The 21,638-nt window shown below is 50.0% G+C and overlaps 1 protein-coding gene and 1 non-coding gene across 2 annotated transcripts in view; both read left to right on the top strand.

Annotated features, from left to right (window-relative positions):
* Window positions 1-21,638, top strand: part of PDE10A (phosphodiesterase 10A) — a 573,461-nt gene that overhangs the window by 225,394 nt on the left and 326,429 nt on the right. Inside the window, exon 2 of the mRNA XM_046006911.1 lies at window positions 6,209-6,343. Coding sequence (XP_045862867.1) covers window positions 6,209-6,343 — 135 coding nt within the window. The remainder of the gene's footprint in view (window positions 1-6,208; window positions 6,344-21,638) is intronic.
* Window positions 1,097-1,200, top strand: LOC123942913. The gene has a single exon (XR_006818538.1). It is a non-coding gene; the product is annotated as a U6 spliceosomal RNA (small nuclear RNA).

Genomic DNA, 21,638 nt, shown 5'->3' on the forward strand with positions numbered 1-21,638 from the left:
GAGGGAGAGAGAACACAGAGAAGAGTGAGAGGGAGATGCAGACTCCCCGCTTAGCAGAGAGCCTGATGTGGGGCTCCATCCCAGCACCCTGTGATCATGACCTGAGCTAAAGGCAGATGCTTAACTGACTGAGCCACCCAGATGTCCCTATCCCAGGTTCTTTTACCTCTATTATTTTAGCCGCTTTCCATGTTGGAAGGCTTCCTCAAGTATATTCATATATTGTTTGCCACCCTTTCTTATTTAAGTGTGAGGGACGAGAAGACAAGTTGGAAGCTGGGGAAGGCATTGGAAAGTTCTCTGGTCGGGAATTGTTGCTGGCTGAACTTGATAGAGTGTGATTGCATGAGGAGACCCCCCCACACCTCAAATGTCAGTACCTCTAGGTCTTTTCTTTGGTAGAGTTCAGTCTCTCCAGGGTAGAGCCCTCCTATTTCTTGTCAGAGGCAAGGGTGGGGCAGGCTGTACGCGTAGAAACAGGTGGTCTGGGAGCAGGACGGGAGGAAGGGGTATGAGCAGTGTTAGGGACACCTCGAAATCTGATCTGCTGATTCTCATGTTGTTTCCGCTCATCCAGCCTCTCCTTTCCATCGTGTGTCTAAGCCCAGAGACTCCCTGGCTTTGTTTCTCCAAAGAATGAACACTTTGTTTCTTCTGGGGGTGGGAGAAAGTATCTGGGCATCTAGAATCTCCATGTGCAGGTTTTCACACTGATCCCCCTGTTTTAAACCTATATCCAAACTCTTCAAAATACGTCCACATCATAGCATCCGTCTATGGATTGTGAAAGATTCACAAGAGGACCTAAAAATCTGGCTGGGCTCCCGCTGGCTTGGCACTGAGAGTGGGAAGGACATTGGCCACCGTGGAGAGAGCTGTGTGAGAGTCAGGCTCGGAACCTTAAGGAAAGCCTCACGGGGCACATAGGCAGCAGACAAGTGCCTAAGTCATAACCGCCAGCACATCGGGTAGATCCAGGATAAGGAGATGAATGCCCCAGTTAGGAACAGAGAACAGTCGTTATGAATGTAGTGTAAACAGTTTTATTTGCATATGCTTATGGCAGTGTGTTTTTTTCCAAAGACTGTGTCTCAGCACTTGCTTTGGCAGGATGTGTACTAAAATTGCAACTATACAGAGGAGACGAGCATGTCCCTGTGCAGGAATAACAAGTAAATCCATGCTATGTTTCACCATTTTAAAAGAATTAACCAACGTTGACCAAAAGCCTAAATGTAAGAGCTAATACTATAAAGCTCCTAGGAGAAAATGTCAGAGGAAAGCTTTATGACCTGTATCTGCTGTGAATTTCTTGGGCATAACACCTAACTCACAGGCAACAAAAGAAGGAAGAGATACACTGGCCTTCAACAAAATGAAAAATGTGTATGCATCGAAGGACACAATTAGCAGAGTAAAAAGGGAACTCATGGAAGGGGAGAGAATATTTGCCAATCGTGTTCAACGAGCACGGAAAAAGAGGCCCAACAATCACGAAGCGTTCGGGAAATGCAAAGCAAAACCGCACTGAGGTACCACGCCACACCCATTGGGGTGGTTATCCTTTTTTTAAGAGGAAGAAATGAAATCACCGGTGTTGATGAGCTATGGAAAAATTAGAATGCCGTGCATTGCTGGTGGGGATGTAGAATGGTGTGGCGGTTGCAGAAAACGGTGTGGAATCTTCCCAAAAACTTGAACATGGAATTTGGAATTACCGTCCGATCCAGCAATTCCACTTTGGAATAGACACCCCAAAAGATGTGACGCGGAAGCTGGAAGGGGCCGTGGCACGTGCGTCCTCACAGCCGTGTTAATCACCATAGCCAAAGGCGGGAGCAACCCAAGGGTCCACCGACAGATGGATAAACAAATTGGGGTCTCTCCGTACAAAGGCATACTACTCAGACTTGCAAAGGAAGGAGAGTCTGGCTCCTGCCGTAACATGGATGCACCCTGGACATTTTGTCTGTGAAAGAAGCTAGTCACAGAAGGACAGTGGAGTAATGCATGATTCCATTTATTTGAAATTCCTGCAGTGCGCAACCCTGTAGAAGCAGGAAGTGGAACGGCGGCGTCCACAGGCTGGGGAAGGACGTACGGGGGTCAGCGTTTCGTGGCCACAGAGGTTCAGTGTGAGAAGATGAAAAGCGTTTTGGGGATGGACGGTGATGATGTCTGCACCATGAGGCCAATGTGCTTAGCACCATAGAAACAAACCCTTTAAAATGGTTGAAATGGCAAATGTTATGTTTTGCCTACTTGGCACAATTTTTAAAAATTAAGTGAGGCATAGTCATGAAACGGACTTTGCTTCACAGACACTCATTTCACTCAGACATTCAACACCATCTTGAGCGCGTCCTCTCTCTCTCACTTTTCTTCAGGACAGAATCCTCTCGTCTTCACCTCACCCTTTGTTTTTCCTAAATGCAAAGGAAAGTCACTCTCCCATCCTTCCCTGGGGCGTACTGACTCCTTCCAGTACTCAGCACTCCCTGCCACTGTGCTCAGGCTCCGAGTCCTGGGTGGTCTCATCCGTGAACGTGAGTCCCCTTCACCGTCCGCTCCTGCTCCCGGGATCAAAGCTGGGCTGGAACCCCACGAGGATCCCCGCCAGCTCAAGGAGAGCCTCTTCTGCATGCTCTCTGCCGGGCCACCGTCCAGGCTCCTCTGCTCTGCATCTCCCTCAAGTGCCGCCATGTCCTGTCCGCTCCTCTTAGACGGGCTTGCCCCCTCCCCGTACAACTGTTCTGACAGGTCCCCAGCCTGTTTGCCTCCAAGCCCACTGTCTTGATCTCACGCCTGATGGTCTGAAACGTGCTTGTAGCAAACCACAGCATTGCTGCCACCTTCCTCGTAAAAGGTCAGGTGCTCACTCCACCCCAGAACCCAGGTCCCTGGGGCTTCGGGGGGCTTGTGCCGCACCCTGAAGCTTCCTCACAGCCTTGGCCTGCAATCCCAAGAGCAGATTCAGAGAATTAAAGACAAGGAAGGAGCTGCTATAGAAAGCGGTCCCTACCGGGAATTTCACAAACCCGATCAGTTGTAAGTAATCCGTGAATTTCTGAGTTGTGGAAACTTATGACCCAGGCCCCAAGCCTTCCCAAGAATCGCTGACTCTTGGTGGGTATAGAACTCAGGCGGGGATGCAGGGCTCTCATCTGGGCTGCCTGAGTCTGGGTGAGAGAATGGCTCCTGGTCTCTCTGTGAGGCTTCTGTTGCCATTGTTTGTCCTCAGCATGTGACGCCGCTGCGTGGTCCAGGCTCCAGGGGGAGGACCAGCCCCCGTGGACAGAAGGAAGGGGAGCTTCCTGCTCTGGTAGAATGGGGTGTGGCTCAGGGAGAAAGCCCCGTGCCGTGGCAACTGTGTGGAGCTCTGCTAGGAGACGCAGAAGGCGGGGAGATTCCGGTGGAGCCCCTCCAGCTTCCCAAACACAGGGCGCGGCCGGGGAGAGGAAGGCGGCTGCCCATGGCTGAGAAGGGTTTCATCATCCTCACGCTCTGCCGGGCCGGTTTATTGGATTTTTCCCTGGGCCTTGATTGCTCTGACGCGTCTCCCGTGCCACCCAGCCCCTGGCGCACTGAAAGAGGCTTAGCCTGTGTTATGCGGGCATGTGCGTGCATCTGTGCGTGCGTGTGTACGGGGGTGTGCGTGTGTACGGGGGTGTGCGTGTGCACGGGGGGCGTGCGTCCTCTCTCCAGTGCTCCTCCCGCCCCTGCTTCTCCCTTTCACACTCACGGAATCTATGACTGTCCTACAGGTTCCTTCTCCTTCAGGGAAACTCAGCCCTTTTGGTGACCCAAAGCACAGCATTTCTGGAACTTGCTGATTGGCTGATTTGGGGGAAACGTCCAGATCGAAGTTAGATGATGCACCTCGGACACCCAGGCCGCCCCTGTTGTCTGATTTTGAGAGCAGGGGCAGAGTGTGGTTCCAGGATGAATGTTTCTAATCTTATTTGAAACTTTTAAATCCTGATTTCCATCTGTATAAAACCATTGTTGCTTATCTCAAAGCCTTTAGTCATCCGTGTGCCCCCAAACCTGGCCAGTTTTGAGTGCTCGTAAAGGCACCGTCCAGAAACCCCACGACGGTGGGCGGCTCCGAGCACCACGGGCTCCCTGAGGGGCCGCCCGGCTCTGACCGTCCGCTCTCAGCGCCCTGCCTGGGCTGCCAGTCCCCTCCCCGAGGAGCAGCTGCTCTCCTCCAGCCGTGCTACTTGGAACTCTCAGCTCTGGGTCCGTCTGTGGCCAGAGCTCTGCAGGACGGGAAGAACAGCCTGTCTTGGACCTTCTTCTTGCCAAGTTGCTCCCTGGGGGAGTTACTGGGCCCCGAGCAGAACCTCTTGTGTTCATACACACACAACACACACACATTCTTTTGAGCCCCAGGGAAGAGATGGGTTCACAAACAGCCATGGTTTTGTTCGCAGAAGGATAACTGTCCCCTGGCTCCAGATGCTGGCCTGTGTCCCGCCGGTCACAGAGATGCCCGTTTCATTAATGGGAGAGTTAATGGGTTCCTCTCAAGGAATTCAATTCCTGTTTCCCCTGGTCTGACAACAGACCCGTCAATGCCTGAACCCCCAAACCCGGCCACTATTCAGACTCCGTGGGTCAGAGTACGGAGGTAGCGCTAACCCCCCGCCCAACATTTTCCCCAGATTTCACGGTGAGCCACACGTCCCACCGACCTTTAACTCACTCTATCTGCAGCGTTCGTGGTTGATTTTCGATCACTATCTACTCCTCTGGTTTCGGGAAGATGCCTGGGCTCTGTGTTTTAGCCTCAGGTGTTGTCAGAGCCTCCCGCAGTCGGACCGAGCGCAGGAGGTGGCTCTCGCAGGAGCGGCAAGCCCGGGACTGTCTTCGTCCCCAGGCTCCCCCTGCGGTGGCCGGGCGGGCTGATTGGTGGCACTGCAGCCGGCAGGCGGCGGCCAGATTGGGCTGGTCGTCAGGTGCCTCCCCCTAGAGCCTTCTGGACTCGGTGGTGAGGGGCCCGAGAAGCAGGTGGACCCGTGCCGGGTGGGAAGAGGACGGAGACTGAGGCACAGACATGAGGCATCCAACTCCTCTGGCTTTTGTATTTGGGTTTTTGGTTTCGTACAACCGTGATTACTCCAAACGTGCTGGTGACGGTTTCACGGGTGTGTGTACGTAGGTCGGATCTGCCCACGTGCTCTGCCTGGGCGGAACCGCCGACGGGTCGATTGTTCTTGGGTCAAGCTGTCTGGAAATATTTCGTAATGGTAAGGGACATTTCAATCCAAGATATTTGCGACATATCGAAGGTCATCCTCCCACAGCCTGTACAGAGGACTTACCGTCCACTGTCAGGTGACAGGTCCCAGACACCTGGGACCTCGTCTGTCTTCTGCTCGTCGTGCATGACAGGTGCAGACAGTGACAGAGGCCCACAGACACGAGCTCAGAGCCGCAGCCCCACAAACACACGTGGGAGCCCTGTCCTCCCCCGACCTCTCCGTCCTGCCGTTTGTGGCCCAGGAACGACGGGATTGAACCTGAAAAGCCGCAGTGTCAGCCTTGGCTCCGGTCTCCTTCGTTTCGGTGACATTTGTCTCCCACCCGGACCCTCCAGCCACCCTCTGCTCCGTCCCGCACCCCTGCTGACCCTCCCGTGCGCCACCCCTGCTCCTCAGCCCTCGGTGTCCAGGGGTCCCCAGCCTCGTCACCCTCCTTAACGAAAGCAAACCTCCTTGACCTTTGGGAAAAGGGGCTGGCTAAGCCCCACACCTCCCCTTCACGCTTCTGAAGTCAACCTCTGTCAGCCTGAGGATTTGTTTCCCTCCTGGTCAGTGCTATCCAAGCCCGGCGGCTGCCGTTCCTCCCTCGGGGAATGAGACGGCTCTTGACTTGTGGTAAAAACCTGGGAAGGTCCTCACGGAGAAGAGCATCCTGTGCATTCACATCCTGGGCGCCTCGGAGCGGGACGAGTATGGGGAAGGTGTGGTTCCCCAGAACCCGGTGCGAAGGGCACTGTTGATCTGCTCCTTCGTGCCCTCCCCGCGCGCTGCTCCCTGGGGGTACGGATCTGGAACAGCGGTTCTCAAGCCTCGTGCATCACGACGGCATTCGTCTCACACACGCCCCATCTGTTGCTGGAGGCTTCCAGGCGGAGCCCTTCTGCTGATCATGGTGACAAGGAGTCGTCGACATTAATATCCTATCCTGTTGTCCCTTCCAGCCGGCTGCCGTCCCTTCACACTGAGAAGTGGGAGCAGAGGACCGGCACTGCTGACTCTGAGAAGCAGCGCGGACTCCTGGGAGCAGATGAGCGATGACCCGGCGGAAGGCAGAGGGGAGTCCTGCCACGCAGCAGGTACGCGGGGTCCCTGCTGTGACGCGCCAGCCCTCGGGGCTCTTCTCACCCTTCCTCGTGTCCTCACCGCCTCCCGGGCAGGGGTCTCCTGGACAAAGTGCCCACAAAAAGTGTCCAGGACGGAAACGATAGGAGGGTTCTCAAGGTAGAATAGTGTGCTGGAATGGTAGGCTTACTGAATTTTCCAGAACACCTGCATGGCTTTTTTCTTTCACTTCTTTTTTCTATTTAGCCTCTTTTATTTTTTGAAGTTAAGCCAGACGCCTTCTTGATTAATACCGCTGCCCAATTAGTACTTTACTATTACGGTGAAGAATAACGTCCCTAATCACTGTCAAGCACGGGCATTTTCAACGCAAAATCATTTACATACATTTATCTGATGGTTTTAATGGCAGAACAAAATGTCCAGCAAAAAATTTCTAATTCACTTGACCTTTTCCGTGAAATGGACTATTAGAACCTCAGAGGCGAAGTTCCTTCAATACAAAACAAACGAGCTTTTCTCTGTTTCTAAAGCAGAGAAGCGGGTATAGCTATGCTGAAAAGAGACGAGTTGGTGTGTTTAGGCGTGTTTGTGACACGGAACCCATAACTTCTTAGCGATCTGCTTTTGTATACTTATAAAACCGAAAGGACATTGCATGGGGCCGCACAGAGCTCCATTTGGCTGCAAGCGTGGCTCCCGTGGCCGTGTCCCTTCATTCTTCTGTAAACATCCGTAGCCCCTGCCTGACAAAAGTTCGGTTCTTGGTTCCGGGACTCCATGTGCACGGGCCCCGGTTCCGGCTGGAGAACGGTGAGCGAACTAGAACGGGAGCCCGTGCACACGGATCCACACCGTGAAGGGTGGGGGAAGGGCGAAGCTGGCAGGGACCTCTCGGAGACCACATGTGACCTCAGCGGTGACATGTCAGCATGCGTCGCTCTTCCATGAGGACCAGGAGGGAGAGCTCCTGGGCAGGTGTGGGAAGGGGGAGGCAAGTCTAAGCCGCAAAGGTCAGGCGGCCAACGTGCAGGACAGGGCAGCGTAGGGGAGAGCAGGGCGCAGGGGCAGAGAGGAGCAGGGTCAGAAGGTCCTTGGAGGCCACCGGCTTGGGTCCCCATGTGTTGGGGAAGCATGAGAGAATCTGAAGCAGAAGAGTGGTACGATCCGATTCGTAATTAGGAAGACCCCCGGGTCTTCCATGAAGCGAGCTACCGGGAGTAGGTGGGGAGGCAGAGCCTGAATGAAGGCAGACAGGTGGCGTGGCGTGGGGTGTGGGGGCAGCATGAGAACGGGGACCTGGCCGGGGACCCCCTTTGGAAGACGCCGTGGGCGAGTCTAGCCGGTAGACTGGCTGGAAGTACAAGGAGAGAGAGAGAAGGCAGAGTCCTGGTTGACTGACCTGTTTGGGTTTGGTTTTCTGTCCTGGGTCCATTTGTCCTGATGGGCAGGGCAGGGGAGGTGCAGTGTGAGCCGCGGGGGACATGGGGACTGTGTTTTGGACACACTAAGAGCAAGAAGCCGTGTAACTACCCCAAAGCCATGGAGGGGCCCGTGGACTGCGTGGTTGTGGTGCCCGGGGGACACGTGTGGCAGCAGATGCTGTGGGACCATGGATGGGGTGGCGTTTGAAGTCTGTGTGCTGCTTGAGACCCCCTTAGGAGCACTGCCCCGAGACCCCTGAGAAATGGGCCCGTTCGGGGACCGAGGTGCTGCCAACATCGGCTACAGGAGGAGGAGGCTGGGTTAAGATGGCCCAGGAACCAAGAGGTGGGAGTGTTTCAGGGAGAAAGTCAACAACCGGCAAACACACAGGAGAGCTGGTGACAGGACGTGGGGACCAGTGACCTTGACAAGAGCCCTTCAGTGCAGGAGAAGAGAGCCTGAGAGCTCCCAGGGCAGAAGGGCAGGAGGAACGGAGGCAGAATGTGTCCATGAGCTTCATTGTATGGAACAAAGGATTGGATGATCGCAGACAGCGCAGGTGGGGGTCAGGATGGTCTGTCAGTTTTTGTTTCTGACCCTGGGGCAGGACAGATCGACAGAACCCTACCAGCAGCAAACGGTGACACCTTATAGCCAGGGGAGATTTTCTCCCATCTGTGGGAGGATCAAGAGCAAAATCAGCACCTTCTGTTCAGCCTTGATCAGAGGAAAAGGCAGCTCCTGCTTCCTGTCCAGATGCTGTAAAGGGAGAAAGAGCCTCGGAAGCTGCACACAGACACACACACACACACACACACACACACACACACACACACAGTTCAATACCAGTGTCAATCTGAATTCTGGTGTGGCAACCAATACAAATGTCCTCACATTACCGGTGGCCACACTTGCTGAATGGCTATTTATGGGAGAGCAGAGTAGACAATTTCCACCGCCGCTCCCCATCGTAAAGGAAAGGGTATTTTTAAAGGAAGATTAGCATGGGCAAGGAGGAGATATTTGTGGGAGAAGGGAACAGAGCAGACTGGCAAGAGGTTGGACTAAAATCTGAGTGAACTGTAACAGAAACACGGCAAAAGCAAGATCACGCATTTGAAGAACTAGGAAACATTAAAGCTAGGTCGCCCACATGAGCCTGGAAGAGGGGAGCATCCCTGACTGGTACTAACCAGGACTTCATGTAAGACCGGAAAAAGAAAAAAAAAGGAAAGGAAACCGTAAAAATATAGTAAAGGTGGCTCCAAGAAATCCATTTCAGAATTTCATTTGTGATTCAATTCTTTGCAGACCTGAACAGGATTTCCTTGAAACTGAGGTTGTTTGGTAATTTACAAAGGAGCTGTCCACCTACGACACTTGGAGACGTGAATTCTAAGGCTCAGGGAAGCTTCCTGCACCACAGAAGACCTTTGAGTCCCAGTTCAGCCCTCTTGGGATCTCAGTGAGTGGACGTGGGCACCCAGAGACTTAGTTCTCCAGCGAATCCCTGCAGGACCAGGGCAGGGCTGGGGGAGCCACTGCAGCACCCGGCTCAGGTCCGGGATCCCAAACCTGGTGTTTGGTCATGGTTACCATCAGCATCGCCTCAGCCACATTCAGCATCAAAGAGGATCCCCTGGACTTCCCCAGGAATTCCCATAATTTTGAGACTACTCTTTCCACGGGGAAATGTTTTCTGTGTTTGAGGCAGCTGGCTTTCGGATCACAACGTTTGTATGCTAGCATCGCTGGGGAGGACGACAGGGTTAACATTTTCCAAAAACTCGAGTAAATTCTTAATCACCTACTATGATAGGGAGAGCCCTGGGTAAGTGTAAGGAGAATGTGTCATCTTGGAAAAACCCCTGTGAAAAATCTGCTTTTCCTTGAATGAAGTCACGTAAAACTGTTATTCACAAGCCTTTTTCTCCCTAAAGTCTAAATGGCAAAGCAAGATAGGATTTTAATATCCCTCATGCGAGTTCCCAGAGGATTCTGTTATCAGATAATGGGAATTAAGAGCCCTCCAACATTCCCTTTTTATCCTGGCTGACAGGAGGCTCCTAGCAAGTGTATTCACCTAACTGCAGTTTGAAGTTTGAACAGGGAGGAGTGTCAACCCTGAGGACGAAGAGAATCATTGGGATGGGAGGCAGGACAGAGGGGGTGGGACAGTGACTTTGACTCCGGTCAGTTCCAACCCCTGTATCTCGCTGAGTGGGGTCAGAAACTATACCGTACCAATTACCTTACGGGACATCAGACTGCGACCTTAAGTACTTATTAGAACACTAGTTCGTTGACTCAAAGTGGCAGTAAGCCCTGTCTAAGAGCCAGAAAGCTCCTGCCTGGGACCCATGGAAAACTCTTTCCTGATATTGAGACGTCTCAGAAGCCAATACGTCATCAGAAGGCTGCTTGGGGAGCGCAGAATGAGGCCAACGGAAACGAGTGAAGGGTGTTTCATTCAGACCAAGTTAACATCCCTGAGGTCCTCTTGTTGCCCGGCTAAGGACGTTTTGCTGGTGGTAGAAATGCTCCTGCTTCTCCGACTCTACCCCTGCTTCTCTGGGCAGGGTCACGCGCGTTGCTAGAATGTGCTTTTCGGGAACCACTACGCCATGTCAGCCCTCTCTGGTTTTTCCTGCGATGTGTTTCCACCCCCGCTGTTATTAGCATTCTGTACCAGGAACACTGCCTTTACCTCCGAGTTCTTGGAGGGGCATGGCCCTGTCCGCTTTTCCTTCTCTCTTGTCGTGACCTGTGTTACCGGAAGCAATCTCAGTGTGAACCCACACGAATAAAATCTGCCGTCTTCGAACGAAGCCCCCGTCCTGCAGCAGGAGCTGCTCTCGTCATGATAGTGATTGTGCAAAGGCAATTGTCGTATGCTTAAAGTGAGGGAATCTTTTCAAAAAATGGACTTATACCTTGCCTTTCATCGAAATCACGTGTATCCCCAATGACTGCAGCCGTCTTATATTTCTCATGAATTACCACCAGAAGCTGCAGGGGAGTCGCTTTCCAGCTAAAGGCCCTGTTGCTGTGGTTATATGTGGTATAACACAATTATGTCATATCAAATTATTTGAGCAGTCCCTTGAATTCATGGAATTTGTCGTACCACCCCGAAAAGTATTTTTTGAAGACCTGCACGGGATTTGGTGCCATGCCAGTACTATGGGAAACATAACAAAGTCAAAAACAACATTTCTGGTTTAAAGGTTTTGCCTTTGACAGGTTCATAAGAATCCCTGAGTCCTGTCCCCAGAGGCGCCTCGTGGGGCTGGGGAAGTGCTGGACACGGGGAGGCAGGGGGCCACCTGCTGTGAGACGGCGGTTTGCCCTTGAGCCGTGGCCACAAGGACAGCAGGGTCTGCAGTAGGAAGGGGATACCCTTTGAAAGGGAAGAATTTAACAGGCACAGACAGCATCGGGTTAACCTGGAGAGCGAGGGAACCATAGACACACACTACAACCATGCATTTGGCTATGGACCTCCTGCAGCTGGGGTCGGGGTTCACTGGCTGTGTTAACAGGGTGTCTGCTCGTCTTCCCTGACCCGAAGCATGGGATGGTCAAGCTTATAATTGGGAGAGGTGTTTCCGTGCACTTGCTTGGTTTTGCGTCTTCTTGTGTATTTATCTAACCTCGGACTCTTCTCATAGAGATTGAAAACAGGGGTATTTCCTGTTCTGTGAAACCTGTTCACAAAACCTAATCAACAGGGTTTTGTTTTTGTTTTTTTTTTTAAAGATTTTATTTATTTATTTGACAGAGAGAGATCACAAGTAGGCAGAGAGGCAGGCAGAGAGAGATGAAGGGAAGCAGGCTCCCTGCTGAGCAGAGAACCCGATGTGGGACTCGATCCCAGGACCCCGAGATCATGACCTGAGCCGAAGGCAGCGGCTTAACCCACTGAGCCACCCAGGCGCCCCCAACAGGGTTTTTTTTTTTTGCTGTTGATCAAATCCCATTGATTTCACTTCCCTCCTCAACAGTCAACACGCTGGTGAATTTGCGGGTGTGATAGGGAGGACGTAGATGTCTCGGAGGGGTCTTAGCCGGGACAAACAGGGTATAGTGTGTAAACTCTGTGTGAACTCTTCTTGGAAAGGAGCCCATTCAAGGAAAACCGGGGTTTCGGGGAAGTTTCCACCCCTATTGTTTTTGCTGCCAGCGTTCCTTGAAGTCACCCTGGCCACACACCCACTCCCTCTTTGGACTGCGCGATGCTGGGTGTTGGTTAGCTGACAATGGTCACAGGTGGCCCCGGGCTCCTTCTCCCACTCTGTCCCGGTCACCATGCTCCTCCCCCATTCTCTGAAGGAGCAAAGCAGGTCCCTCCAGAGCTGTCACCGCTGTGTGCGTCTGTTTGTTTGGCAGTGGGCGTTGCTCAAGGACCACAGCCAACAACACCCACGGTGTCTGCTGGCCCAGAGCCTGCGGGCTTGAGTCCGTTCCCAAAAGTATATGGAATTTCTCTTTGAGGGACAACATCGTGCTGTGCGTGCCAGCGCTGCGGCTGAGTTTACTCTCTCCTTGGTGCACGTGTGAGAGTATGTTTGGGCGTGAGAGAAAATGCTAGAAGCTGTGTCTTCCATGACTTGACTGCTCCTGTAACGGATGGCTCCGTCCGTTGGGGCCATCTAATTTTGTGACATGAGGCATCACACCCTCACTGCGATGGGACTAGCCACCACCACTCCTTCCTAGAGGTCAGGGAGAGGGTGCCCGAGGGCGTGAGGGGCGGCTGCCGGATGGAGGGATGGTCAGGCGGTGCGGATGGGAGTTCCCGTGGAGGGTCAAATCACATTTTATTGCTTTTGGCCTAAGCCCGAGATTTATAGAGCAAAGAGCAAAGTACAGCATGATCTCGGAGTAAAAGCAAACTGGACGGTTGCAGGCGTTCAAACGTGTAAGATTTCGTATCTGTGGTCCCAAAAGAGCATCAGAGCAGCATCTGTGATGCTGTAACTTCTTCTGTCCCGCCCGCCGAGCCCGCCGCGCCCGCAGGACGCGAGGACCACAGCTCCATCAGCCCCACGTTCCAAGCGCAGGACCCCGCGTCAGGGTAAGACAGGGCGATGGCGGCCCGCACCGCGAACTCACACTGTGCCCCTCGGGAAGGGGACACAGTTTGTCTGATCAGAAGTAATTATCCGCAAGGTCACAAACAACCCACGAGCCCCGTCCTTCCAGCGCAACGCAGCCTTCCCCTCTCCAAAGGAAGCGGGGGTTTTGTGCGTACGTGAAGGAAGCCCTTGACTTCGCCAAGGCTCCATCGCATTTGTCTGGAGTATTTCAGGTCGCGCGGCCACGCTGAAGAGCCGTGGGCTTCCCGGCGTTCAGGGACTATCGAAGGCTTCTGCAGGGGCTTCTCCTCAACCTGTTTATTTTCAGGGTCTGACCTTCCCTGGGGCAAGTCCCGGCCGGGGGATGGGGGTGGGGGGGAACGGTTAGATCCCTGGAGTGAGGATGTCAGAGTCCCCGCGTTCACGGGTTTCCAGCACAGATCAGAGAAGGAGGGAGTGCATTCGTGTGGCGAGCCGGAGGCAGGGCTCCTTCCCCGGATGACAGATGACGTGGAGACTGCAGCTGTCTTGAGGAGGGGAGGCCGGCTGCCGGCTCCGGTTTCCCGGTGCATGACTGACGGCTGCCTTTGTCTTGTTTCGCTTTCACTCCTTTGAATTCTGCGGTGCCTGTCAGCTTAGCAGAGTCACAAGCGCGCCTCACGCTGTCACTCTCCCACGGCAATTAGTGGGTCTGAACAAGCCCCTGTCTGGACACTCACAGAGATTTCGGAAATGTTCCTAAAAAGGTCCCCCTTCTTTGCCAGGTTTGTGTGTACGTGTGTCCCCTAGAAGGGCAGCATCGTTCCACCGAAGCGCGGGTCTGCTGGCCGTCCCGGTCGGAGGGACGCTGCTGGCCCACGTGCTGGAGATTAGAAGCAATCCCTTAGGGTCCGCTGGGAGGGCCGTATTCAGGCAAAAAGCCCATTGACGTCAGCACCCAAGGAACGTGCTCTGGCTTCATTGTAAGTGAAACGTGGTCACTGTCACAGGGAACTGGGTGAAGGGCACGGTGTCTGTGGAAAACTGCCTTTAAAAAATGCACCTGTTTTCTGCTTTGCATGGCTTTCCTTTGCCCTTAGTTGCACAGGGACCTTACTCCAAAGCGGACTCTGCCTCAGGGCACGTTCTGAATTCACCCAGGCTTGACCCTGGCCCTGAATAGCTCCACCCATCAGGGGCTCAAGTACTGTTTGCCACGTGACAGAAGGTATACCCTACTCCCAGCACCGCTGACCTGGCCCACTCAGCCTCCCAGCCCTATCCTCCAGCCCTCCCCCGTGCACTGGAACTGAGAGACCCAGGGTCACACTGCCAAGCGTCCCCCCACGGCATCGTCTTTATGGCTCGTGACGACCTTCGGCTTGCAGAATCTCTCTCCGTAGTCTCTCTGGCAGTCATTCTCCAAGACCCACCTCCAGTCCAGGATGTCTTCCCAAAGCCCACTCCATACACACACGCACACTCACACAGGCACACACATATGTACCTGCACACACACAGTCAAGGGGACACACACACAGGAAGAGAAGATCATTCTCCTCTCCAGACTGTGACTTTTGGGAGGGCAGAGACGATCTTATTGACTTCTGTATATAACCAAGCACGGTGTCAGACAGAACATGTTAGAAACTCAACAAAGCAGGTTTTGGAGCATCAGAGAAAACTGCGCCATCCAAGCTTGGATCGGTGCAGAACTGCCCACTGTCCAGCGTTCCCAGAAGTCTCCAGAAAACATGCAAAGGCTAGCAACGGTGATTCGTTATGTTGTTGGCTTTTCGGTTCTGCACACCGTGGGAGCAGAAGGAGAAACCCCTGCAGAAAGCACGGAGCCACTCAGACTGCGGTGGCTTCCCCGTATTCCTAGGCGTTCACTCCCAGACTTCTGAAGTCAGCACCTTTGTTTGAACAAAATACCACTCCTTCTCTCCGCCTGGAACAGAGCGATGCTTTAGAATGACCTGTTCATTCCACAGAGGCAGGGCATTTCACTGGGTAACTCTAACCGATAAGGCACAAAAGAATTCAGTTCTACAAAGGGGAGCTCTGTCCCCGTCCTCCCAGCTAGAACATGACCGAATGCCGGTGTCACTCAAAACAGGTCGAAGAGCTACGGGCTCCCAGCCTGGGCTGCCGACCGCCTGGCCTCACTAAACACTTCAAACCCGCCACTTTCACTCACCGGCATCCACTTACAGAACCGTCAGCAGGAGAACCTCACCCTCTGTCTAGGGGAAAGACTCAGATCAATACTAAATGGTAACTTTTCCTCAGAGGTCCTTCTAGGGGGACAAGAACACGAGTAAGTTGAATGATTTAAATGTTATTTTGAGAGCAAAGATGAGCCAATGACAAAATACTTCCTCTGAGGGCACACTTGCTAAGTGCACGTGGAAGATGGGATTTCATTCTGGGCACGACTGGACTCCAAGCAAAATCCTGCTAAAATTTGGTATAAAACTGCACAGGACAGGGGAGGGCGTGCCTGGGGGACTCAGTTGGTTGAGCATCCCGCTCTGGATTCTGGCTTCGGTCATGATCTCGGGGTCATGAGAGGGAGCCCTGCATCAAGCTCCACCTGGGGCTTCACATTTGCGGCAGAGCCTGCTTGAGATTCTCTCTCTCTCTCTTTGTCCCTCCCCCTTGTGCGCACGCGTGTCCATGCTCTCTCTCTCCAAAATAAATAAATAAAATCCTTAGAACTGTATAGGATATACCATGTAATCTGCCATGAAAGATAATTTTTTAAGATTTTATTTATTTATTTGACAGAAAGATCACAAGTAGGCAGAGAGGCAGGCAGGGGGGTGAGGTAGGGGAAGCAGGCTCCCCACAGAGCAGAGAGCCTGATGCGGGGCTCGATCCCAGGACCCCTGAGATCATGACCAAAGCCGAAGGCAGAGGCTTAACCCACTGAGCCACCCAGGTGCCCCTTTTCAATTATCAGTGAAAGATAATTTAAATTTGAATTGGCTATCCAATTCTTTCCAATCCCTGATGCATATAATATATTGAGTAATGAGAGGTATTTTCATTTTCTTCCCACCCTCTGATTTTATATTCGATCCGATGTGACCTCAAAACGGTACTGTGTGTAAACACATGCTGTGTATGTGCTAATTTCAGCGGCCTCTAAGTGAGGTTCTTTTTCAGCCACAGCTTTATTGAGGTATAATTCACCCGTGAGAAGCACAGAACTCCATGGGTTTTGCCATATTCATGGGTACATACAGCCACCACCAGCCGATTTTAGAGCACTTCTATTATTTTGGAAAGAAACCGCGTGCTCTTTGCTCTGCACCACACCCACCTGCCCCTCTCCCTCCCACATTCCTGAACAACCATGAATCTGATCTGTCTCTATCGATTTTCTTATCCTGCACTGTCGTGTGAATGGGATGACATCATGCGTGTCCTTTCTGTCTGGCTTCTTTCACTGAGCAGCATGTTCTCCACGCTGTAGCAGGTGTCGCTTCTGCATTCCCTTTTGTGGATGAGCAATTCCCCATTTCATGGATATGCCATGTCTTGTCTGTTCATTCTCCAGCTGAGGGACATTTGGGTTATTTCCAGCTTTGGGCAATGCTGAATAATGCTGTTAGGAGCCTTTGTGTTCCAGTGTTTGACTTCACTGATTTCCTATACTGTCTTTCCTTTCTCCATTTTAGTAATCTCCACTCTAGTCCTTGTGATTCCCTTCCTTCTCCAAATGCAGTTGGCTCTTCTTTTTCCTGTGTCTTAAGGTGGAAGCTTAGGTTATTGATTTGAGACCTTTCTGCTTTATTGATCTAGGCATTTGCAGCTATAAATTTCCCTCCAAGCCCTGCATTAGCTGCACCTGTTAAGTTCTGATGTGTTGTATCTTTATTTCCATTCATCTGGAAGTATTTTATGGTTTCCCTTTTATTTCTTCTTTGACACCTTGGTTGTTTGGGAGTGTGTTGTTTATTTTTCTCCTATTTGTGAATTTTCCAAATTTCTCCATGTTATTGATTTCTAATTTTATCCCATCATGGCCAGAGAAAATGCTTTCTGTCATTTTTATTCATTTTATTCTTTTGAAGTCACTGAGGTTGTTTTTTGGCCTAGCAGATGGTCCATCCTGCAGAATGTTCCAAGTGCCCTTGAGAAGACTGTACTCTGCTGCCATTAGGAGGAGTGTTCTGTACGTATGGGTTAGCTCTAGTTGGTTTATACTGTTATTCTTCTATTTCCTTGTTGATTTTCTGTCTCATTGTTCTATACATCATTGAAACTGGGGTATTGAACTTTCTAACTATTATTGTTGAATTTTCCATTTTTGTCTTCAATTCTGTCAGTTTTTGCTTCATGTATTTCAGTGCTCTGTTGTTAGATGCCTATGTCTTTGTAATTGTTTCAGCTTTCTGATGGCTTGATCTTTCCACCATTATAAAATGTCCCTCTGAATCTCTACAGATATTTTGTTGTTATTGTTGTTTTAAAGTATATTTTGTCTGCTATTATTATAGTTATTTCTACTTTCCTGTGGTTGCTGTTTGCCTGATGTGTCTTTTTGAGTCTTTCACTTTAAACCTATTTGTATCTGAATTGAAAGTGTGTCTTCTGTAGACAAAGAACAGTTGAATCATGTTTTGTTTGTTTTTCTGTCTATTCTAACAATCTCTGCCTTTTGGTGGATTGTTTAATCTATTTACATTTAATGTGATTATTAATATAGTTGGGCTTATGCCTACGATTTCCCCTTTTGTTTTCATATATCTCACGTCTCTTTTGTCTATTCCTCTTTTTCTATCCGCTTTGACATTGAGTGCTTATTTTCTGTTTTTTAATGATTTTATTTACTTATTATATATAGAGAGAGAGCATGAGTGGAGGGGAGGGGCAGAGAGAGAGAGAGAAAGAGAGAGAGAGAGAGAATCAGATTCCCCTCTGAGCAGGCAGCCCCACGCAGTACTCAATGCAAAGACCCCAAGATCATGACCTGAGCCAAAGCCAGATACTTAACTGACTGAGCCAGCCAGGCACTCCTGAGTAAATATTTTCTAATGTAGAATTTTAATTTCATTAAATTAATTTTAATTTCATTAATGATTATTTTCACTCCGTATTTTGGCTTTATGATATCAAACCTGTTGCTTTTTCTACTGTATCAGGCTATGTCTCTCATTTATGATTACAAGTAGTATTCTCTCTATATGGTCCCAGTCTAAGTTGCCTGCCTTCTCCTTTGATAATAGCCATTATTAGGATTATTCCAGTTTTCGTTTTTTATAACACTGGGAAAACAACCAGAAATTAAGGCTTGACATAGTGTCTCTGCAGACAGAGGAGATTCCCCAGTAGATCCCAGGAGTCCCCTGATTCTCCTGTGGTTTCTCAACCAAAGGTGCCTTGAGTAACTAGTAGTATTATCAAGTAAGCTCCTTGATGTTTAAGAGAGGGATGCATATCCCTTAAAATTCAGCGAGATACAAAGGAAACATGGGTGGGGGTTAATAATAGGAAACTGGGAGCTGGGAGGGGGGAAGAGGGATTTACTTCATGAGACTAAATGTATAAAGCCATGCCTGAAGAATAAAATGACCCTCTTAGGTGCTTATTCTCAAGGGCTGATAGAAACCAATATTCAATGCTCTGAGCAGGAATAGTGACTGAGTAAGACTGGCACGTTTTCTTTTTATCTTTTCCTCTCTTGATACAATTCTTTTTTTATTGTGGTAAAATATACATACCATAAAATTTACCATGTCAGCCACTCTGAATAGCATTCTATTGTACGTATACATCGCACTTTGTTTATCCATTCATCCATCAGCAGACAAGGGGGTAGTTTCTACCTTTTGGCTATTGGCTGCTATAAGCATGGGTGCACAAATGTCTGTTTAAACCACTGTGTCTGCTTCTTCTGGACACACACACAGAGAAGTGAAACTGTTTAAAGTCTTGAGAAATTGCCATGTCATTTTCCAACGTAGTTGCATCATTTCACATTTCCACCAGCCATGACCAGAGGCTCCAATTTCTCTACATCCTTGTCAACAGTTGCTGTTTTCTGTGGTTTGTTTTTGTTTTTGTTTGTTTGTTTGCTTGTTTTGTTTGATGATAACTGTCCTAATCAGTGTAAAGTGGTCACTATATTTTTGAGTTCCTTTTTAGTGGTTGCTCTACCGTTTACCATATACATGTTAACTTCTCAGAGCAGCTTCAAATGTATGTAACTCAATTCCTGTGATATATAGGACTGTCACTCCTGTATAGCTCCGTTCCCTTTCCACCTCTTTTGTGGTATCATTATATGTATTACATCTATTGTGACACAAACTCAAACGCACATTCTTATAATTATTACTTTACCACCATCATTTCCTTTCAATTATAGCTCTGCCCCCACTCATTTCCTTTGTGCTATTGTTGGCAAATATATTATGGTTCTATTATATTTCTATATGTTATAGGTCCAACAACACATTGTGTACCTATTACTTTATAAAATTATTTTATGCAACTGCTTTTTAGGTGAGCCAAGAAAGGAGAAAAATATTCATTATAGTGTCTTTTACAGTTGTACACTGAATTTTACCAGTGGTTTTTGCTTATGTGGACTAGAATCATAGTATTCTGCCTCAAGAACTTTCTTCAGTATTTTTCATTAAATGGATCTTGTGGCAACAAATATCTCAGTCTTTGCCTTGGGAAAAGTCTTTACTTTCTCTTTATTTTTTAAGTATACTGTTGCTGGGAATAGAATTTTGTTGACAGTTTTGTTTTCTCTCAAGCAATTAGACTATGGGTTCCACTGCCTTCTGGCCTCCATTGTTTCGGCTGAGAAGTCAGCTGTTAACTTGCTGGGGTTCCCTTACATGTGCATGATTTTCTGTTACTTTGAAGACTTTCTCCTTGTCTTCGACATTTAGCATTTTTACTATGATATGTCCATTTGTGGGTCTCTGAGTTTATCAGATCTGGAATTCATTGAGCTTTCTAGGTATATAGATAATTGCTTATTGTTTTTGAATAAATTGGTTATGTTTTAGCCATTATTACTTTGAATTATTTTTTCTTCACTTTTCTGTCTTTCTGGTACTTCCTTTGTAAGTATGTTGGTGTGCTTAATGATCGCTCACTTTTCTTGGAGGCTCTGTTCATTTTTCCATTTTCTTTTCTTCCTCTCTCTTCTTCAGCTTGAAAACCTCTATCAGCCTGTAAAATGTTGAGTTTCTGGATTCTTGCTCCCGCCAGGTCATAGGTCCTGTTGAGCCCTATCCAAGTTTTTATCGTGCTTTTCACCTTCATCATTTCCACCTGGTTCTTTTCCAGTTTCTCTTCCTTTGTTGATACTCTCCATGTGACGCCACGTCACCACACCTTCCTGTGCCTCCTCAGCCATGATTCCTGTAGTTCTGTGGACATACTTACGGCTACTTTGAAGTACCGTATTAACACTGACACCTGGGTGTTCTCATAAGCAGTTTCTGCTGCCGGCACATTGTTCGCTTTCCCTCCCCTTCCCCTTCCCCAGGACATGGGTTATACTTTCCTGTTTTCCCACACGCCTCACAGTTTTTTGTTGGAAACTGGATATTTCAGATAATATATTATAGGAACTCAGTACTGATCCTCCCCCTGCCCAGGGCCTGTTATCATATTTACTTGTTTATTGTTCTTATTGTTATTTGTTGCATTATTTTAGTGACACCTGTTCTCTCTCTCTGTCTCTCTCTCTGTCTCTCTCTCTCTCTCTCTCACACACACACACACACACACACACACACACACACACAGAGTGCAAGCCTCTGCTAAGTCTCCTTAGAGAGAGACCACACAGCTCTGGGTGTGCCATCCCCCTGGTGGGCAGTGGTGCTGGTGGGGCCCTTTTCCTGCTTTTCTTGTCCACCCGTAGCTGTTAGAACACTAGTGCCTTGCTGCCTCATTGCTCAGTTGTTTTCAACAATGCCCTGGGGCACAAATTGCTTCACAAACTAATCCAATCAAATTCTGGCTCCTTTAAAGGAAAAGTTTCTGAGGTCATGTTTGATATTCTGACCCTAGGAGGGCTCCCGCCAGCTGCCTTATTTCCTGGTTCCCTCCTGCAGCCTAGCCAGCTGTAGTCTAGGCTGTGTCTTCATTAAAATCATAAATGTCCCCCCAGTTACCTCTCACCACAACCTCCACTGTTCTTGAGAGTGCCCCCACACTTCTCCAGGCCCTGCTGCAGATGAAGTCAGTGCCTTGGGCAGAGACAGGAGCCATGTGGGTTAGACCTGCTTCTCCCCCAGTACAATCTCTGAGCCCAGGGCTCAGAGGCTGATGGTGGGACAGTGGTGAGCTTCTCTCTGAGTAACACCTCCCGTCTGGCAGCTGTGAGCTTTTGGAAGAGGAGATGTGGAGGGCAGGCAGGGGGTCGCCCTTGCTTGCCTTTCCTGGTCTGGAACCACCCCTTTCCAGCTAGAGGAGGGCAACTGGGCCCAGTGCTCTCAGCCTGCCATGTGTGAGGTAAAGCCTGTGTCCCATGGGAAGGTCTGGGCATAAGGAAGGAGACCGCCTCTAAGCTGTACTCACCCGGGACACAGGCAGCTGGGAGCAGAATGAGAAACCCTAAGGTCCTCCCCTGGGAACAAAAGCTGCGTGACTAGAAGCTGGGGAGAGGGGAGCCCTGTACTCTAGCAGGAGCTGCCCAGGGTGAAGTCTCCACTCCACGGAGCCCGGGACTGAGATGCTACCACAGCCCAAATACCACAGACATGGGCCTTCCCAACACATTTCCATAGACTTTCTTGAGTAGATGTTCCTTCATTTGCCGTGTGCTCTTTGAACATTTTCCAGAGGC

This window comes from Meles meles, chromosome 5 (genome assembly GCF_922984935.1).
Source record: "Meles meles chromosome 5, mMelMel3.1 paternal haplotype, whole genome shotgun sequence".
In the NCBI taxonomy this organism is placed as follows: Eukaryota; Metazoa; Chordata; class Mammalia; order Carnivora; family Mustelidae; genus Meles; species Meles meles.